Source organism: Haliaeetus albicilla, chromosome Z (assembly GCF_947461875.1).
Source record: "Haliaeetus albicilla chromosome Z, bHalAlb1.1, whole genome shotgun sequence".
NCBI lineage: Eukaryota > Metazoa > Chordata > Aves > Accipitriformes > Accipitridae > Haliaeetus > Haliaeetus albicilla.
In genome coordinates this window covers 18,697,288-18,717,413 of record NC_091516.1, presented here as the reverse complement: position 1 = coordinate 18,717,413, position 20,126 = coordinate 18,697,288, and the positions used below count along the sequence as shown (strand labels likewise).

Below are 20,126 nucleotides of genomic sequence, written 5' to 3'. Positions count from 1 at the left end.
TCAGTCCTGTCTCGCAGGGGAGACCTACAAAACACATTCACGACCATTGAACTAAAACTCTAACTTTTTGGAATACAAGAACAGTGGAAGAGAGATACTGGCTTTAGTAGTTCATTATAGTCTCTCTCCTTCCCCATCACAAAACTGCATATTCCAGAGACCACAAATTCTTTTTCTGTCATTGAGAAGACAGCCACCTCAAAGAAATCATAATAGGTACCTGTAAACCGAGAGCTTTTAGGCAACTGGAGAAACAGTAACTGGTCAGCCGACACAAGTCAAAGCAACTTTACTGTTGCCATTTCTAGTCTTTGTGAAGCTGTATTTCAGGGAGAAAGAAGCCCTTTGAAGCACACCTCCCACATTCTGGGCAATCACAAGCAGGTGTAGATTGGTATAATGTAAGTGTCAGGGAGCAGGTCAGCCGGGAGCAGAAAGACACAGCACAGCACGCAGGGCAGAGAGCTCACCCACAAGAGCCGCAGTACTGTAGTACCCAAGCAAGAAGAACAGGGCTTGTAATTCCCTCTCTCCTCCAACAGTACATGTTTGGTCCAACTGAAATAGTTGGACTGTCTATAGTCTCGCTAAGCTTTCTTTCACTCTGCCATTTCCCACGGCTAACAGATTTCTGCAAAGTGTCTGGCTGCCAGCAGGCCCCACAGCAGGGAGGTTGCAAGCAACTCACATCTCAGTGGGGCTGGACATTCACAGTCCTGAAGAAAGAAAAGCCTCATTTTGAACATTAGTGGAGAGCTGATCCTCATTAATCCAGGGCAGGCCTGATCTCAAGACTTGTGAAGACTTGTGGCCTTACATGTTGTCAGGCCAAGGACTGAAGGGAGGAGGGAAGCCACTGTTGGGTGTCCTGGGAAGAGGCCTAAGAATCCTGCTGGGATGAATTTTCCTATCTGATTGACCCAGCAGTACCAGAAAGCGAGTGTTGCTGGCCGAAATGCCAATGCCACAAAGCTGCTAAAAGAGCTGCCAGTCTAATCTACTTTTATTTAACTTATACCAGAAATTTCCACTGTAACTTGCTTGCTGCTTTCCATCATCTTCAATCATGCTTTTTCCACAGTTGATTTAACCTCCATGTATGTTGCAGGAAGCCCTCCACCACTTCTGTCCCCCTGATGACGACCCTTCCCCTTCAACTGGGAGTGGGAATTAGACAAGCTGAACTCTCTTCCTGAGATAAGTTATCAAAGAAAACACAAGACAGCATTCCCTCTGTTTTGTACCAGGACATGCTGGTTTATTATGGTCCCAGCAAGAAAGGCATTCAGACTTTGCAAAGTATCATTTCAAACGCAATTTATTAGAGTTAACACCATAAAGAAATGGAGAACTGCTATCTAACAGCATTTCAGATGCTGCAAGCCACGAGCAGTGCAGCATCAAATCGCCCTCTGACCAGGGCACACACTGTGAAGCCCCCATCTGTGGAAGGGCTACCCCATTTGTGGTCATTCAGGCTACTAGAGGATTTTCTTACAAGAAAACAACTCTATTCATCATTTCTACTGTCAGACAGCAAGGATATTCACATAACTTCTTGCTGCACTTTGAGATTGAGCCAAGGTCACGGAGGCAGTGTAATCACCGATATGCAGCAGCTGCCTGCCGGCTCCTCTTAACAGCAAGCTGGCTGAGTTTATCCTGCGGCCATGTGATGTGCATGGCACAACAGCGGCCTGAAGGTCATGCTGTATGTGGCAACACTCGGGTTAACTGTTGCGTGGATCGCTAACTTCTCTGTGCACAGTGGTCCTCCAGGCAGGATCACCCCCCTCCAACGTGGGGGCAGGCTGCAGCCTCTGCTACAGCGCCACAAACTGCATGCCAAGGTGTCTGACGTCAGTTCTTTGGAGTCTGCAGTACAAGGGGGAGGATTGGGAGGATAAAGCCAGGTAGCTGTAGTATCAGTGGCAGATATTATAGGAGAGGTGTGATAGGAGAGGTGCCAGGACCTCAGGGATCAACCTTTGTTCATAGGCTGTACCAGGGCTTTGTAGGCTGAGGTTGGAAAACGGGGCGAGAGGGGGCATTTGGTAAGCTGGTGGGTCCCAAACTTCTGTCCCTTAGGCATGGCCTGCAGGGGAAGCATAGCACGGCGAGCGGGCTGCTGTGCCCGTGGCCCCCGCCTCAGGCCCCTTCCGCAAAAACATCTTGGCAGAAGCACTTATGAAAGCTGGCTGTGACCACACGGGGATGGAAATTTCCTGGTGCCCTTAGAATTGATAAAGTGCGGTCATGACAGGGGAGCGGTTCTGCATTCCTTCATGTTGCAACGTCTGACTTACTCCTGTCAAGACAGTGTTGCGGGCGAGGTCTCTGGAGCGATCTCTGCAGAAAGCTGCCTCGCAGAAGGGACGAGAATGCCGCCACAGAAGTAGAGGCTCTATTAAAGAAAACTTGGGTGTCTCCCCCGCCCCCTTAGGTTCACTGTCTCTCTCTTAGCTGTTCAGGCAGTTGTATCTGCCGGAGGGGGCAAGGTCAGCACCGCGCACCCAAGCGATCGTCTCCCAGCTGCCCGAGGCTGCCGCTGCGGAGCCGCCTGGAGCGGGGGTCCGCCGGGGCGGAGGGTGCTGGAGGGCAAGCCGGGGGGGGGCTGCGGTGCCCCCCGGGCGGCTCAGCGCCGATCCGCGCAGCTTCAACTCCCCCGCGGGCGCAACCGAGTGCTTTTGCGAGCTGCCTCACGCTCACGGCCGAGCGTCCTTCAGGGAACACTTCCACCGCTCGGGAAACCCGAACGTGACCCGCGTGTCCGCCGAGGCAACCTCTTACGCGCAGCACCAGAGCAGAGGCCCGTCTGCGCCTCGGTGACGCTGGCGGAGGTTATTCCGCACCGGTATCAACCCCCGTGCCGCGCGAGGACAGGGCGGAGGACCGGGGGCGCCCCCCCACCCTGACGAGAGGACGCCCTCCCCGAGGCCGCTAGGCGGCGCCGTCTCCCCGGCCTCCGCCGCCGCCTCCCCGCTCCCCCCAACATTCCCGCCGGGAACGCCCAACCCTGCGCGTGCGCACCAGCGCCCGCCTCCCGCGCCCTGCGCCCCGCGCCGAGCCAGGCGCCCTCTGATGACGCCACCTCACCTGGCGTCCAAAACAACCAGCGTGCCGCCGCTCGGGCGCATGCGCGCTAGGTGAGGCGGCGGGTCCCTTTCTCTCGCCCCTCTCCCGGGGGGGTGCCCCCCCCCCCCCCCCACCCTCCCGACCCCCGGAACGCGCCGACCGTTAACTGACACCGCTGCCCGCCGCGGCCGCCTCCAGCCGCCGCCACTGGGCCGGCCCCGCCGCGCTGTGAGGCGAGGAGAGGAAGCGCTCGCCGCGCAGACACGGGCTGGCCGGGGGCGGCCAGCGCGGCGACGGCCTCCGCCGCCCGACCGCCCTTTCCTCCTCCCGTCGGGAGATGGCCGCGGGCGAGCGGAGAAGGGAGGCCCCGTCGCGGCCGGGGGAGGGGGGGGGCTGCGGTGCGGGCGGGGAAGGGAGCGAGGGGTCGAGGCCGGCGGGATGCGGCGGAGGGGGGGGGGGGGGGGACGGACGACACGCGCCAGTGTCCGCCGCCGCGGGCGGCCCCTCAAGTCGAGGGCGCGGTCACCGTCGCCGGGCGGGCGGGGCGGTACGCAGGGCCGGGCGCGCTGGCCGGAGGCCGGGGGAGGCTGGAGCCGGGGGGAGGCGGGCCGAGCCGGCGGCCGTTCCGCTGCCTCCTCCCCGGCAGCCGCGGCACACACACCCCCCGCACACCCCCCACACGCCCTTCCCCCCCCCCCCATCCCCGTAGCTGGGGGCAAGGCTGGGGCCGTCGCGGGGGAGCGTGGCGAGGGACTGAATCGTGTCTCTGTGCATAGGTGACCCCGATGTGGATTCGCCGGCTGGGCGAGGGGGAGCGCGGCGGTGCCTAGGTGATGCTGAAGAGCAGGCCCGGGGCCGGCAGCCCCCCCGCAGCCGGCCAGGCCCTGTGCGTGCGAGGGGTGGGAGAGATGGACTCGGCAGAGCCCGCGGGCAGAGGCCTTTCGGCGGATCGGCCCGCGGCTAGCCGCCTTCGGTGCGGGGAGGAGGAGCCGGACAAGGAGGGAGATGATGCGGGAGGGAAGAGCGGCGGCTGCTCCGGGGAGCAGAGCCTGAATCCCGAGCTGCAGCAGGGGTACCGCATCCTGCGCGAGTTTCTCCTGGAGAAGTATCGCCCTCTGACGGAACCGTTTTTGAAACCCCTCGCGGATCAGGCATCCGTCAGGGCAGAAGGAGCTGGCTCCGTCTCGGGTCATAACAGTAGTCGCTCCTTTCAGCCGTCGCCAGCTGGAATGTGGCTGTTGAAGATGGAAGAGAAATTTTCCAGTGGGCAGTACACGGGGATAGCAGATTTCGTGGGTGACTTCCGGCTAATGCTGGAGACATGTTACCGGCTGCATGGTGTAGATCACTGGCTCTCCAGACAGGCCCAGAAGCTGGAGATGATGCTGGAACAGAAGCTGGCGCTGCTGTCCCGGTACGTGCAGAAGGCTGTGTAGGGGCCCAGCCAGATGCTATTTACATAAAGCAGAACAGGAGGATGTGGGGGTTTTTTATATAAAAAATACCATTTGAATGGTTTTTTAAAAACCCGCAGTAAAACACATGAACTCTCAATACTTCCACAAAGAGGAACGTTTCCTACCGAAAACTATTCCAATCTCAAAATGCTTTGGAGATTCCAAACCCAAAAATACCAAAATGCAAAATAGGGTACGACATTTCCTGGCTGAGATTTTCCTTCTGAAAGAAGCCTTTTATGAACAGGGAGGCACACTTGTTTAGGCAAGATGTCAAATGCTCCTTTCTTTATTTTAGGCTATCAAAAGCAAGTGAAGCTACCAAAACTCTCTATGAACATCTGGCTCTTTGAAACTGTGATTTTTACAGTCTGCAAATTTTTACAGTCTTTAAAATACGTAGGAATAAAATCTTGAGCCAAAGTACCTGCTTTGAAATGGCATATTTTTTGATAATTATAAAACAAAAGATAATGCTTGGTGTGTTATGGTCTTAAATGGCAAAATGGAAATTGTGATATGTTTAAGTACAAGTGCCTGGCAGGAACTTGTTTATCAGGCAAAGCAGCTGAAGTATAGAAAGCTGTCAACCTGTATAGTAGAAAACCCGGGTTAAATCACAACTGAAATACATGCTTTCTCAGGAGTTTGACACAGACTTAGTTTAGTCACATTCAGCAAACCGTGGTGGCTTCTTACAATGAAAAAGTACACCAGTCTTCTGAGCGACATAGTATTTTGCATGTGAAGACCAAAAGGATTTTTTGGCAAAAGGTGAAGGTGAAGAAGGAACAGTCTTAGGAAATGCATAAAGCTGTGCATGTCTGTCAACCTTAAACTTGCTAGTGACACAGAGCATTAGCCACCAGATGGTAGGAAGAATCTTGCTTGTGTAGCAGGAACACTGGAGGAGCGTGGTGCATAACTCAACTGAATAAGCCAGAGTGGATGTGTTCTGTGTTGCTGTAGCAGCACTGTATTTGAAAGTTTTTTTGCCTAACAGCAGTTTTGGGACAGTTTGGGAGGAGAAGAGAAGGAGCTGAACCCAATGGGGTATAAACTTGATTTAAAAAAAAATAAAAAAATCTGAATTCCTGGCTTAAAAGAGTTTCTGCTGGCAAATAAATAGCTAACCAAATGCAGCTTGGAAGATTTGTTCCAAGTTCATTTTTGTATGTTGTGTGACTGTAACATCTCAACTGTGTTGAATTGAAGGGCGTTTTGTTGAGGGTTCTCTTGAACTACAGGACTACTTAATGGATTCGGTAGAACCTGAGAATGCTCAATGCCTTTTTATTAGAAACTCCTTAAGAAAGTGAAGTCACTTTATGTACTGTGTCATCAAATAGCAATATACGTATTTACTAAAAAAATTCAGTTGCTGTTGTCATTCTTTCACAAACGCACAGTCTTTGTTCAAATAAATATTAAGAAATATTAAACTGGCTAAAAATAATCCTACTTCAGTATATAGTGAATTTCTCTTATATTAACTCTTCAGAGATTTGTAAAGATTTTTTTCAATATGTCTGTGTACACTAGCTTGGTAAAAGTTTGTAAGAACTATATATAGAAAGGATTATGGAATCTAGAAGTCTCAAAGTTCTTTTACAGTTTTTGATCGGACAAGTTTGTTTTATGTGTTTAACAGAACTAATTTTATTAGTAAAATGAAATTCAAGAACCACTTCTTGGAATAATCATCCTTGCTTCGTTACAGAGCACTATTTAGCTCAATGATCCCCATCAAGTGACTCCAAGGAAGCGATCAGTGTTGGTTTTATGATTCTCAGATACTATAAACCACAGAAAATTACCTTAGAATGGAGGTTGCTTTTGAATGGAGGTTGGATTTTCCCCCCTCCCCTCAAACGTTTTCAGAGGTTGTGTGATAGAGTGTTACTTCTCGTACCAGTTTTGGTGGAGTACTTTGAAGCAGTATAAGATGAAACATAACTTTACAACCAAATTTGTAGTGTTTTGCTTTTCATCTTTTTTAATTTTTAACAAAATTAAAGTGCTGTTTAACATGCACCCGCAACACAAACCAACAAGTGCACTTGGTTTTTTTAGGTGTCTTCTAAAAATGATAGTTTCTTGTTTCAGAGATCTCGTGGAAGTATTTTCTTTCCAAATATTAATGGATTAATATAGAAAATTTAATCTCCAAATATTTGATTACTTGAGGTAAATATCCACCATTTCTAGCAGGTGTGAAAATGTAGCTCATGTTAGCATGTTGGGTTTAAGTTTAAAATTTCATGAAGGAACTTTCAAAGTGGAAAAAATGGCAGGTGAAAAATAGTGTAGGCATTGAAGTGCCGTTGGTAAGGAAAATTGTAATTGTGAATTGGCTTGCTTTTCTCTTCTAGGCATTTAAGAGAGAAAACATCAATAGCTGTAACATCTAGAGGATGCTATAGGCTGGAAGATGAGAAAGGAACAGCATGCATTTCAACAAGACGACGTTCCACGCCTCGCAATTTAGTAGGCTTGTCAACAGGCACGTTTGAGTCTGTGATGGTTCAGGTTCTAAGACAAGAGGAACAGCTGAGAGCAAAAGAGGAAAAGAGGTAATAGGAAAAACTGTTTTGTTTTGGTTTAAAATAATTATGTCTTCCTAGTTTTCTACAGGGGCTAGCTCCTTAAGGCTTTTTTAGATAGATAAATGTGGTGGTGCCTTTTGTCTTAAGTTCATGTATGAACCTAGGACTTCAGTACAGTGCATCCACAAAACAAGAAGTCAGTTTTTGACTTATGACCTTCTTGAAAAATTGCTAAAGTCATAAATTAAGGCTGCTGTTATTTTAGGATTGTGAAACTTATAATGGTAACTGAAAGCATCCACAGCAATTTTGTGTTAGCTCAGTCACGGTTTATTGTACCTCTCTTTGGACCATTTTCCATGCAACAGTTAGATTAAAAACTACCAGAATGCTTAATTAGAGTCTTAAGTCTTTGATCTTGTCAGTGCTTCCCTCACTGATAGCCAGAAGCAAATTATCTCTGCCAGTGCCACTCCTGTTATCTCACTGATGTGGCATTTCAGCTTGGCAGTTAGGTAACAAATTTAGAATGTGTGTGTAGTTAACTCTGTGGGATTTTGTGGTTTTCATAAATTAAAGATGTATGTAATTCCAGGCAGTGTCTAATGTTGATTGTGATACGTTTCACTTTGAGAAAAATGAAGCTTAGAAGCTTGTATACTGGGAGACTGTGTCTGGAGCATGATGGTAACTTGGGAGACTGTGTCATGGAGCATGATGGTAAAACAGTATTAGCTTTAGGAAGCAAAATATTTCCAGCTTTTTTCAAAGCTTACAGTTTTGGAGATTTTTCCCACATATAACCAGTTCGCTCTCATTTTGCAGGTAACCTTCATTTTCAACAGATTTGAAGCCATACAGTTCTTGAGTGTTAGCCAGTACTTTTCCCTAGAAATGACTGAATCTTTCTTCTGGTCACTAGGGTTGTTGCTTCTCTGGTAAAATTCTCTTTGATTTGTGTTCAACTCTGTGTTCTAGATCTCTGAACTTGATAACATTGTTACGAAAAAGGATGTTTTGATTGGATTTTAATCCATAGAGTCAGTAGAACATATTACCCAATCAAATAAAAATTTTGCTTTCATACACCTGTTTTAAGCATGTTCCTGCAAAACTGTTGTAATTAACGGTTAAATCCATGTATCTGGATGTACTCAAAAGTCCCAGATCCTGTGCAAAGGATGCTCCACGGTGGTTGATTATACAGAATGTTCTACAATAACAGGAAAAGATTACAACTAGCTTGCCTCTTTATGCCCTAAAATTTTGAACTATGCCACTTACTAGGAAGCAGTAAAAATGTGTCAGTAGATAGCTGGTTGAATATTTCTTTGACTCTATTGATCTCCTCAAATAATCATGCTTCAGGTATCTCCTTAAATTTTTTTATTTCTTAATGGATCCACCATTGGACCTCTCTATACCAGTTGTTTCCCAATTCACCAAAATGCAAATGTTCCTGAAGTGCATTGTAGAGGTATTTTATGAAAAAGTCTTGGAAATTGGAAGGCCTATAAAATTAGTAACACATTACCAGTGAAGATCATATGATACAGCATATGTAAATTTACAAAGTGTTTTATATATAAATGCATGTACTTGCAACATGAAGAAGGGACACTGTTTTTATTCAAAAATGCATTACAACTTCCTAAACTTACTTTGGATTATTGCTAAAATATAGATTATGTTGAATATACTGTTACCTGTTAAGAAGAGAAAATTGTTATTCAGCTTTTTTTTTTCTTTCTTTTTTTTTTTTTTTGTTTTTTTTGTTTTTTTTTTGTTTAGAGAACTGACACACTGAGGTTGGCACAGAATAGGTACTTTGAAAACTATATGCAAGATTGCAGACTTGGGTAGTTTAATTGGAGTGCACAGTGCCGTCCTTATGGTAACCCTGTTGCAGTATTCCTTAGAGCTACAGTGTTAGTCCATTGACAGATGTGCATTTTCATTACTGAATTTGGCTTTCACTCACCCTTAATTTTTTGTAATAAAAATGAAGTTTGCTGAACTGAAATTGCATTTATACCTGTTTAAAGCTTATAGGGATTCTGCAAGGAAAATTCAAGTAAAAATATGTGATTCTGAACAATTAGCCACATCTTCTTCAGGCCACAAAATGTTAATGCAGAATTTCTATTTATTTTAATGTATCCCAATAGAATTCATGGTATAATCTGTATTCTTAGAACTAAAGTGCTACTTTAATGGATACGGATTATTATTATTATTGTTATTATTATTGATTGTTTCACTTAGTCTTTCATCACAGTTGTAAAAGAATGAGTGTCCAAATCTGTTGCTGTAATATAGGCTATCCTGTGTCAGGGTATAAATACGAATGACTGTGATGGTCAACTCAAATGAGTGGGTAAATTATTTAGGATTTTAATTTCTACCGTACTGAACTTTGCCTTCCTCCTGGTCTTGCTCTGCTGCTGTTTTTCCCCATAAAATTGTGTGTAGTGTGGTAGTGCAACTTGCTTGTGTGCTGCTGAATCAGTTGTGTTTGGATAGGCAGCACCTGCTGTTTGCGCAGCTTGCAGACAAGTTATCAGGAACATAAAAGTGCTCACTATCTGGCCATCCAGCTGACCACTTAGCACATACATACCTTCTAGCTAGTAATTAGCTTAGCTTAGACTGTTTAGCCACCTCACTAGGAGTTACAGCCTCAGGTAAGTAACGTTGCAAATGCAAGTGCCTTTCTACAAAACTTAGCCTCGTACCTACAGAAATTGCTTGATGAATTCCAAGTTAGTATCTAATCCCTTGCTTTAGATATTTAGATACTCTTATAAGGCACAGATATCATATGATGAGTAGAAAGAACTGCAGTAAATGAAATCTTTAAAATAGTTTTTGATATATTTTTTTCCCAAATCCTTGAAATTTATTTTAAAAGCTTTTTTTCAACTGCATATTTTGGAAGAATATCCTGAAGTGTGCTTTTTATCTTCTTTTCTGTAGCTAACCTCATGGAAATCGTACTCCAAATCCTTTTGTTATTTTTGTTATATAGGTATCTTTTGCAGAGCGTTCTCTTTTTCTTTCTTGAACTTTATCCATTTCTTGCACAATCCTTTTAATTTTTTCTTTATTTAATGTTTTATAACCTCCCCCAAGTGATACCTTCATCATGGTAGACTCAACATGTAAAAATGGAGATAGATGTCTTTGCAAAGTGGATTTCACTATTTTGTGGCTAATGGTTTCTGTAGAGCAGCAAAAGCACTTCCCCCCACCCAGGTATATTATAACAACATCTGATTTACTTTTCTTGTCAGTCTTGTTTATAAGCTTTCCTTTTGTTCAATTGTTCTAATTATCAGAATGTCTTCTTTGGGTTATTGGTTGCCTTTCCATGAGGTTCTACTCAGCTGCTTGGTTACATGCTAATTAAGTAACATAACAATATACATACTAACTTGCATATTAGTTAACAGTAAATAATTGTGGAATTATTATATAATTGGAAATGCATGCCTATTTAGAGGCATTTAGATACCAAGACAGAGAGGTAGATTCCTACTGAAATTTTTAAAACCACAGTGAATGGCAAGTAGCTGGTTGATTTCAGTGAGAATTAAGTGTGTGTATGACTTTGGTTTGTTGAAAGTTATGCTAGATAGCTCTGTGTCTTTACCGTCTCTGAAAATGTGATCCTGGGATAAGTTCCAAACATGTTTATTAAAGCATTTAAAGAATTCAATTCCAGTTGCAAGTTAGTCATTTAAATTAGCAAATTGTGGAATGAGCTATGCTTATACAGTCAGTTTTGCCTTTTATGAGAATGTTGTGAGCATGGAATGAACTGGGTCCTATGGAAAAATACAGAGTATGTCTAATAAGAAGTAAGACATTACAGAAGCAGAATTAAGGTCACGTGGGCATCTCCAAATTTAGTTTCGTCTGACTATTAAATCATGATTTAATTTAGAATAATGCCTAATATTGCTATATAGTATGTAGCTTTCTAGATTATTTTTTAAAATAAAGTTTGTAGAAACAAGTTATTGTAGAATAAAAACTACCTTGTCATCACAGCAAAAATTACTCAACACTTAAGTGGGTTAGAAGTGGTAATTGAATAGAAGTTTTGTGTTATTGTTGTAAACACAATACGTCTGCAAACATATTCCTCATAAATATAAATAAAAGTATGAAACAACAGGTATTTTACAATTGCTGTCAGCATGAAAGCCACATATGTTTGTCCAGAGAATTTCAGTGTAAGGGTATTTGTCCTGCTAAATATCAAATATTTCTCTCTCCTTCCACCCCTGCTCCCTTGCTCCACCTCCTCTCTCCTCTTAATCCTCCTCCTCCCTCTCAAAAAAACACCCCAGGAAAAAGCTATGCCCTCCAAAAGATGGGCAGCTAGTAGGAAGACCTCAATAATGAAGATATGAAAGCGTGCTGTTACTTACATTTTCTCTTGAATGTCTACGGAGAATGGAATGACTACAGATATTGTGATAAAATTATAGCTTTAAAAAAACCAAAAAGGCAAACTTTTTGCAAGTAAAACAATGTATGTTTTTCTTTTTAAAAAGTTGTTTAAAATAGTATAATGATTGTCATTTTATGAAGTACAAGGCAGAGGTGAGTCTAGAGTATTTTGTTTATTTTGAGAATTCTACCTTAATTTAAATTATTAATTGGTGATAAATTGAAACAGCTTGCAAAGACAGTATTTTTAGATCATCTACAGCCTGTGTTTTTGTTAAACAATACTGAAATGTGATTGTTTCTACAAATGTTCTATCTCACTATCTATTCATATTTAAGCTTATTTCCGTACCATTTTAAAAGAGTTCACACCTTTTGGAGGCAGCAGGTTATTTGATGTTTTACAGTTAGGAGGGAGTGGGATTCAGGAGTGCTTTGAAATTTATTTTTGGGAACAGTTTTTACTTACTATAATCTCTTCCGCTGCCCCACTTGTAAGTTATTTATTTTTCTTTATTTTTTTAGTTATTTTTATTTATTGTATTAATGCAGTATTAACATATGGAAATAGAACAAAAGCCAGAATAAAAAAAATGCTCACTTTACCTATGCAAGTAGTATTGTTGAATTTACTGGTTTATTCACCTAGAATGGCAAATGGGATTTTGTCATTAGACCACATGCATTACAAGTTTAAATTAATGCTGCAAAGTGGGATTTTGTTTTTAGATCCCATCTATTATACAGTTAAATTAGTCCTGCATTGGGAGAGTGAAGCTGAGAATTTACTGACCTGTTTGCTTTTACATTTTAATTTTATGTTTTACATGAACCTGTCTTTCTGCATTTGATAGGTACATAAATAACAATGATGCTTGTATGTGGTATTAAAAATTTCTGTTCAAATTATGGTAACAAGTCACTTGAAATTTAACTTAATTATGTAAGATAAACCATTTGGTGAAAACTTACTGTATTCTATGTCATTTTGCATATACAGAGGATGCAAATTTTAAGTTTGTAGTCATGGCATGTTTCTCCTTGCATTGATACTAAAATGTGGTCTAAGCTAGGTTTGTCACATTTTTTGCATTTTTGAGATACCTAGTCAATACTTAAGGTTTCAAATACACATTCTTCATCCTAGAAGCCACTGCTAGCTTCATGTGAAAAGAAATATTTTAATATACCATTACTCTTTGGCTGAATTTGGAAAGCATTGATGCTTTGAATGGATACATGGCATTTATTTGCTACTTTTATACAAATAAATATAATTGGACATTAGCAATCTGGAAATAAGGATGTGTAAATTCCAGTAACAGGTCGCATTAGTGATATGTGCAGGTGATTGTTTCTAGCGGTGGTCAGTGATAGAAGCTTCAGAGAAAAAGGTATGAGAAGCTTTGGATGAACTCTAGAAAAAATTTTCTGCGAGTGCAGCTGTATCCTAAATCCTATCTTTTGGAATGCGGTCATGCCTTGAGGCAAAAATGTTAGTTTACCACTGCAACATTAAAGAAAAATTCCTCCTGTTACTGGTAACCCTTGATATTCTTGTGATTCATGCAGATGTCCTATTTTTCACTTTGAAACTAAATTAACATACCTTCTGTTCTAGTAAGTTAGATGGTAAGCTACGCATGATTGATTATCTGAAGTGGAAGCATTTCTTCCGCTTAAACTTGTTGCCTTCAAATTTCATGATGAATTTACAAATACAAGTAAATAGAGGTTCCCCATCTGTCATACAAGTTTTGTATATTGCTGTCATGTTTCCTCTTGCTAGTGTTTTGTGTAGAGTCCCAAATTTTTCAGGAGTTTTTACAGGCCTCTGATTACTGATAACCTCTTTCTCTGAACACCCACTATTTCTGCTCTATCCTTTTTTTAGATAGGGGGACCAGAACTGAATACATTTTTTCAGGTGAGGGCAAACCATTTATTAATGTAATGGCATTTTATTTCTGGTGTTAATTTTCCATCACATTTTTCATGCATCCTGATACTTGTTTCCTTTTTGACCACCATTGCAAACCAACTAGTAACATGCCTATGGGTGGGAGGGACAATGGCTTTTGTATGTGAATGAAGCACTTAACAGTAAGGCATGGATACTTGTATACTGAGGAGAGGAGTTACAAGGTAGGTGACACAAGCCACAGCGCAAACATTTGAAAGCAAGATTTATCTGGAATTTGTTCTCAGAGATTTCTATATGGACAGTTTTTTGGAAATACTTCATCCTGCCAAAAAGGGATTGAGGAAGGGAATACATTTTTTAAAAATCTCACCCACCCAAACTATTGATATCTGCCAGGTTTTTTCCCCCTTTTTTAAACTAGTGTTGATAGAAATAAAAGATGATAATTTCCCATTTTGGTGCAGTGATGCATTGTGTAATCCAAAGTAAGACAAACTGAATGAAACCTTTAAGTACTGTGTTCTTTATTACTTCAAGATAAGTATGTTTGTCATGCTGTAGTTCAGATTTTTTTCTCACTTGTTTCTTTTTGTTCACCTGATACCTGAATTTTCGTGAACTTTCTTTTAATAGGCTGAGAGAGCAAGAAAGAAAAGAAGCAGAAGAAGCTAGTCAGAAAGAAATAGAAGAATGGGAAAAGTCACTTTTAGCTCAAGCAGCACCTACAAGGATGGAGACAATGTGGGAGATTCCAGCTATTGGTCATTTTCTTTGTTTAGCACAACAGATTTTAAATTTACCTGAAATAGTGTTCTATGAATTGGAACGTTGTCTTCTGATGCCTCAGTGTAATGCTTTTTTATCTAAAATAATGACTTCTTTGTTAAGTCCTCCTCACCGCAGATCTACGTTACATCGCAGGCCTACACCTTCTTACAAGACTTGGGAAGCAGCACTCAGACAGAAAGTACAACACTGGTATACTGTTGTAGGGCAGACTGACAATCCTAATAGCTCTGCAGAAAAACTTGGATTGTGTCCCCAGTTTTTCAGAGTCCTTGGAGAAGTTAATCCCTTGGAGGAAAAATTGTTTCATGAGCTACCATTCTACCAAAAAGTGTGGCTGCTAAAAGGTCTCTGTGATTTTGTGTATGAAACACAGAAGGATGTTCAGGATGCAGTGCTAAGTCAGCCTATCCACGAATGCAGAGAAGTAATTCTTGGTTATGACTACTTGGAGAATGCATATGTTCATTTTCCACAGTTTTGCGGTGCAGATGTTCGGATTTACAAACAAAAACCTTTTCAGGCTCCTGAATTCCCATCTCCTCCCATCAAAATTAAAAAAGTATCACGTATTAAATTGGAGAAAGTAAAACATGAATTTGTAAGCAAAAGCAATGGGGATGTCAGTTCTGGTGGTAGAGAAGAGCTGCTACATCATTCCAAGACAGAAGTAGAGAAGAGTATGGATTCCATTGTTATCTGTCCAGAAAAAAACCCACATTTAGGCAGCTTTACAGTCACTACAGAAGAGATTAAGATTAACTGTGAAATCAAGACCTCCAGAGTCTGCGACATCAAAAAAACTGGTTGCTATAAAGAGAACTTGAGGAATTTTATTAGTTCAGGAGAGATTGTTGGTATGGGTGGTCACCCTAGTTCAGGAGAAATAAGGGCTGTGGAGAATGGACAAGGTTGTCCTGAAATGGCCAGACTAAAAGCTGAGATCAGTCTGTTCAAGGAGAACACACTGAAAACTTGCCAAACACATGTAAATCGCACTCATAATGACAACCAAGACATAAATTACCACGAATCTGCTAAGGAAACAATGCTAGAGGACTCATTGCGAAATAACAAGAAACTAAGTAAGTTGCGGGCAAAAAAGAAGAAAAAGAAAAAAAAGAAGTTGAAGGATATTCTAAATGAAAATCTACAGAGAAAACTTGATGACTTGCAAAGAAAGCGTGAGGTTCATCTTCATCCATTCAAATCTTATAAATCTGAGATCCAGAACAAGTTGTTTACAATTAAAAAGAAAGCAAAACACAAGAAGCACAAGTCTGGTAAGTTGATATTTTTACCTATAGTAAAAATTAAGAGGATACTGGGGTTTGGGGTTTTTTTAATTATTGTTTTCATAACTGATTAGTCTACATTTTATTTTGTGAAACAGGACAGCCTTATGGCATTAGACTTCTCTGATGTTAGTTTTAGTGTGAAAGTTTCCCATTCAATAACACAATCATATAAAACAGGCTTATCAGCTGATTAAACCATGATTCATTTGCAGAATGTATCTTCAGAGAACGTAATTCACTGGAAAAGCTTGTTTGGTACAAAAACTATTCAGGAGAATGAATGTGACTGACTGGTTAGCATCAGAGAGAGTAGCTTGAAGTTGTTTTATGCTGTCTTATATCATAGCAATTGTGGAAATATTTCTCCCCTTTCTGATAATACTGCCTTATCCAAATTACAAAGAAAAGCAGAGTACTTAGATAGGATCATGAATCTAAAATAATTCCTACTGGAACTGTGCAGTTTTAGGTCACCAAATAGTACTGCTTTGACTGCAGGCCTGATCATATTTCTGTTTAGTCCAACAATTGAGATACAGAGTTTATTACAGATGTGGGGAGCATCTATTTAAGTGTTTCAGGTAGGTGATACACGATCCAGATTTCAGTTAACTCACTGGAAAATTTTAAAACAAAGTCTTTTAAGCCAGTTCAGATTGTCAGGTAGTTGTAGTATTTTTGATGTCATATGAAGCCCCATAAAGCTTCATCTGCTATCCTGTTGAGTCATGGGCTAAGCTATCTGTGCTAGATTTCAGCCGGCTGCTTCAAACATTACATTTTTTGAAGCGCCAGGCTTATTTTCAGAACAGTGTAGATTGACAGGTAACCACTGGATTTCAGCTGAAAAGCAGAGAGCCAAAACCAAAAATCTGTGTAACAAAACATCTTCTAAAGGGTAAGAGAGTTCAGAGATCTGATACCAATGCGTTTAGCTAGAAGTTGAGTGGAAATTTAAAGCTAAGAATACAAGTAATGTTTAGATCCCAAATATTTGTGCAGAATACCCAAAGAACTGTCTTACCATATAAATCACAAACTCCTCCCTCCAGAAAACTTAAATGCCCACATCTAACCAGAAATTTTAAGAGTTATGTTTGAAGCTCATATACGTAGTATTCAGCAAAAGTAACATATTTTACATTCACTTTTGTGTCTGTTAGCTCTCCAAATGTATCATGGTTTTAATTCTTATAGAAACCAAACAACAACAAAATGAATAATAACCCAAATTGCAAATAAGGGCTCTTTAATTTAGAGAACTATTGGAAAAAAAATTGGAGACCAAGTGTCCTTTATTATCCTGTGCAAGCATTTAAAGTAGGTCACCATCTTCATTGTAACCCTCATTTTACAACACATGCTTAAAAGTCTACTTTCTATGAGTTAAGCAATGCTCATAGAACAGCATGTGTCATTTTTTAATAGATTATTGTTTTGAAAAACAACCACTGTTAGCAAAACAGACTGGCAATATTTGAAAGTAGCTTTTGAAGTGAATTGATAGAGATGATGTTTACTATGATAACTGCTTTTCTTATATGTGTCATAAAAATAACAAGTTCGGAAAAGCCACCCGTTTGCCTCCATCTTAATATACTTAATAGCATGTTAGCAGATTTTGTTTATAGTTACAATTTATGTTTTGTTTTTAAAGATGAAGAGAGACAAATTTTGAAGTGCTGTTAGAAGAACTGTAAACATTCATGTGAATTTAAACTTTTTTAAAAGAAATGCATCATGAACAGCTATCACAGAATGATTGTATTTATAATAAAAATAATTTCTATAATATAATCTCAGTGAAAATTCTCACATTTTTAGTTTCTAATTTTTCGTCTGTAACATTAAGGAGTTTTTGGTCTTGAGTAGATCCCAGACTAAATCCTGCACTGTTAGTGGAAACTGTAGTGCTTACTGTAGTACACTTAGTTGCAATACCTAAATATAGGCAGTTCTTTCAGTTTGCAATTCCTGTCTTGTAATTGACACAGTGGAAATTAAGCTCATTAATAAAACTGGAATCGAGAGAACTTTTCCTTCAGTCAGTTTCCTTTTTGTATCTTGCATATAGTGCACGGATGCTAAAGTGAAAACAGAAATCCATGGCTTTTCATTATCCCAGATACCTTACATACATTGACCTGTATAGCTATTATGCGATCTCCATTTCTTGCAATAGTTTGTTTTGTTTTCTGAACTGCCAAAAAAAGGTTGGGTTTTTTAGTACCTTAATACCAAGGCTCATCTAATGCTCATCTGATACAGGACTATAATGGAGGTTATTTATCCAATTATTATCCTTTATGCTTTATTAGAATGCAATTTAGGACACAAATATGTTTCAGAAGCTTATTATAAAACAAGCTAGTGTTCCATACCACTAAAAACATGGGAGTTAGAACAGTCATTCTTTGAGTTTTAATTTGCAGTTTTACATGACTGACTAGTAAATTCAGCAGTAGAATGCCATGTACCTTGTTTTTTCCAATTCCATGTTGTGTCATAAGGAGCTTAACATTATCAGAGGTAATTTAATATAGAAAATAGTGTATAGTTTTGTTAAGAATATGTATCTGTAACTGTAGACCAGTGCTGGATGCCATTAATCATCTGAACTTAGATTTTAATTGTACATATTTTCATCATCAGGGAACACTGCAGGTATAGTATTACTACTCCCTTTCGTTGTCAGTTTGAGATAGGATGGAGATGTGTCAGTGCAGGTGGAAATCCAGAAAAGAGTAACAGAGTTTTCTGTCATGCATTCTACTGGTGTTTGCAGTTTTGCAACCCTGACTGCACACAGAGACCTTGTGTGTCTATTCAATGAGAAATGATGGAAATACCTCTTCTCCACTTTTACTTTTCCTGCGTCTCTAACTACTTGATCTGCTGGATCTGATAGTCTAAGTTATGCTCAGATAGTGTGTTCATTTCCATTCAGGTGAAGGGCATAAAACATTCTTTTTCATCTGCAGGTGACAGGGTCCAATTTTTTTTTTGGTACTCTTTCATCCTTTATCTCTTAATATGTTGAGGCATTTCCCTTCTCATTCTGACTACTTCTTCATTGCAAATTTTTACCTTGCTGGAGGAAAATTTCCTAAAACATTATGGTATTACAAGAAGTAGCTTTTCTTCCTATGCTTGAGAGCACTCACATGGCAAGTCCAGGACAAGCAGGGGATCAGGACCAGTCAGCATGGGTTTCTGAAAGGCAGGTCCTGCTTGACCAACCTGATCTCCTTCTATGACCAGATGACCAGCTTAGTGGATGAGGGAAAGGCTGTGGATGTTGTCTACCTTGACTTCAGCAAGGCCTTTGACACTGTCTCATGGCAAATTCCTTGAGAAGCTGGCGGCTCATGGCTTGGACAAGTGTACTCTTCGCTGGGTGAAAAACTGGCTGGATGGACGAGCCCAGAGGGTTGTGGTGAATGGGGTGAAATCCAGTTGGCAGAGGGTGACAAGTGGTGTTCCTCAGGGCTCAGTACTGGCAATATTTGAAAGTAGCTTTTGAAGTTAATTGATAGAGATGATGTTTACTATGATAACTGCTTTTCTTACATGTGTCATAAAAATAACAAGTTCAGAAAAGCTGCCCGTTTGCCTCCATCTCAGTTCTGTTTAATATCTTTACCAATGATCTGGACGAGGGGATCGAGTGCACCCTCAGCAAGTTCACAGACGACACCAAGTTGGGAGGGAGTGTTGATCTGCTGGAGGGTAGGGAGGCTCTACAGAGGGATCTGAACAGGCTGGATCAATGGTCCGAGGCCAATTGTATGAGGTTCAACAAGGCCAAGTGCCGGGTCCCGCACTTGGGTCACAGCAACCCCATGCAGCGCTACAGGCTTGGGGAAGAGTGGCAGCAGAAAGCTGCCTGGCAGAAAAAGACCTGGAGGTGCTGGTTGACAGCCGGCTGAATAGGAGCCAGCAGTGTGCCCAGGTGGCCAAGAAGGCCAATGGCATCCTGGCCTGCATCAGAAATAGTGTGGCCAGCAGGAGCAGGGAAATGATTGTTCCCCTGTACTGGGCACTGGTGAGGCCGCATGTCAAGTACTGTGTTCAGTTTTGGGCCCCTCACTACAGGAAAGACATTGAGGTGCTGGAGCATGTCCAGAGAAGGGCAACCAAGTTGGTGAGGGGCCTGGAGCACAAGTCTTATGAGGAGCGGCTGAGGAAACTGGGTTTGTTTAGCCTGGAGAAAAGGAGGCTGAGGGGAGACCTTATCACCCTCTACAACTGCCTGAAGGGGGGTTGTAGTGAGGTGGGTGCTGGTCTCTTCTGTCAGGTGGCTGGTGATAGGACGAGAGGAAATGGCCTCAAGTTGTGGCAAGAGAGATTTAGGTTAGATATTGGGAAAAATTCTTTACTGAGGGGGTTGTCAGACATTGGAACAGGCTGCCCCGGGAAGTGGTTGAGTCACCATCCCTGAAGGTGTTCAAAAAGCACGTAGACAAGGTACTCCAGAACATGGTTTAGTGGGCATAGTTGATGGTTGGACTCGATGATCTTGAAGGTCTTTTCCAACCTAAATGATTCTATGATTCTAAGTGTCCGTTAGTCCTGCAGCTGT

General features: G+C 41.6%; 1 protein-coding gene across 4 annotated transcripts in view; it reads left to right on the top strand.

The window, feature by feature from the left end:
* Positions 1 to 3,046: 3,046 nt before the first annotated feature.
* The window catches only part of BRD10 (bromodomain containing 10), a 54,382-nt gene continuing 37,302 nt past the window's right edge, over positions 3,047 to 20,126 (top strand). Inside the window, exons 1-4 of one of the 4 annotated variants that reach the window (XM_069777233.1) lie at positions 3,047 to 3,146; positions 3,852 to 4,489; positions 6,905 to 7,105; positions 14,094 to 15,529. In XM_069777233.1, the coding sequence (XP_069633334.1) occupies positions 3,909 to 4,489; positions 6,905 to 7,105; positions 14,094 to 15,529 (2,218 nt within the window). In that variant the 5' untranslated portion in view covers positions 3,047 to 3,146; positions 3,852 to 3,908. Of the gene's footprint in view, positions 3,147 to 3,563; positions 4,490 to 6,904; positions 7,106 to 13,437; positions 13,464 to 14,093; positions 15,530 to 20,126 lie in introns of those variants that run through there. The other 3 variants (XM_009928945.2, XM_069777234.1, XM_069777235.1) reach the window with 3 other exon arrangements.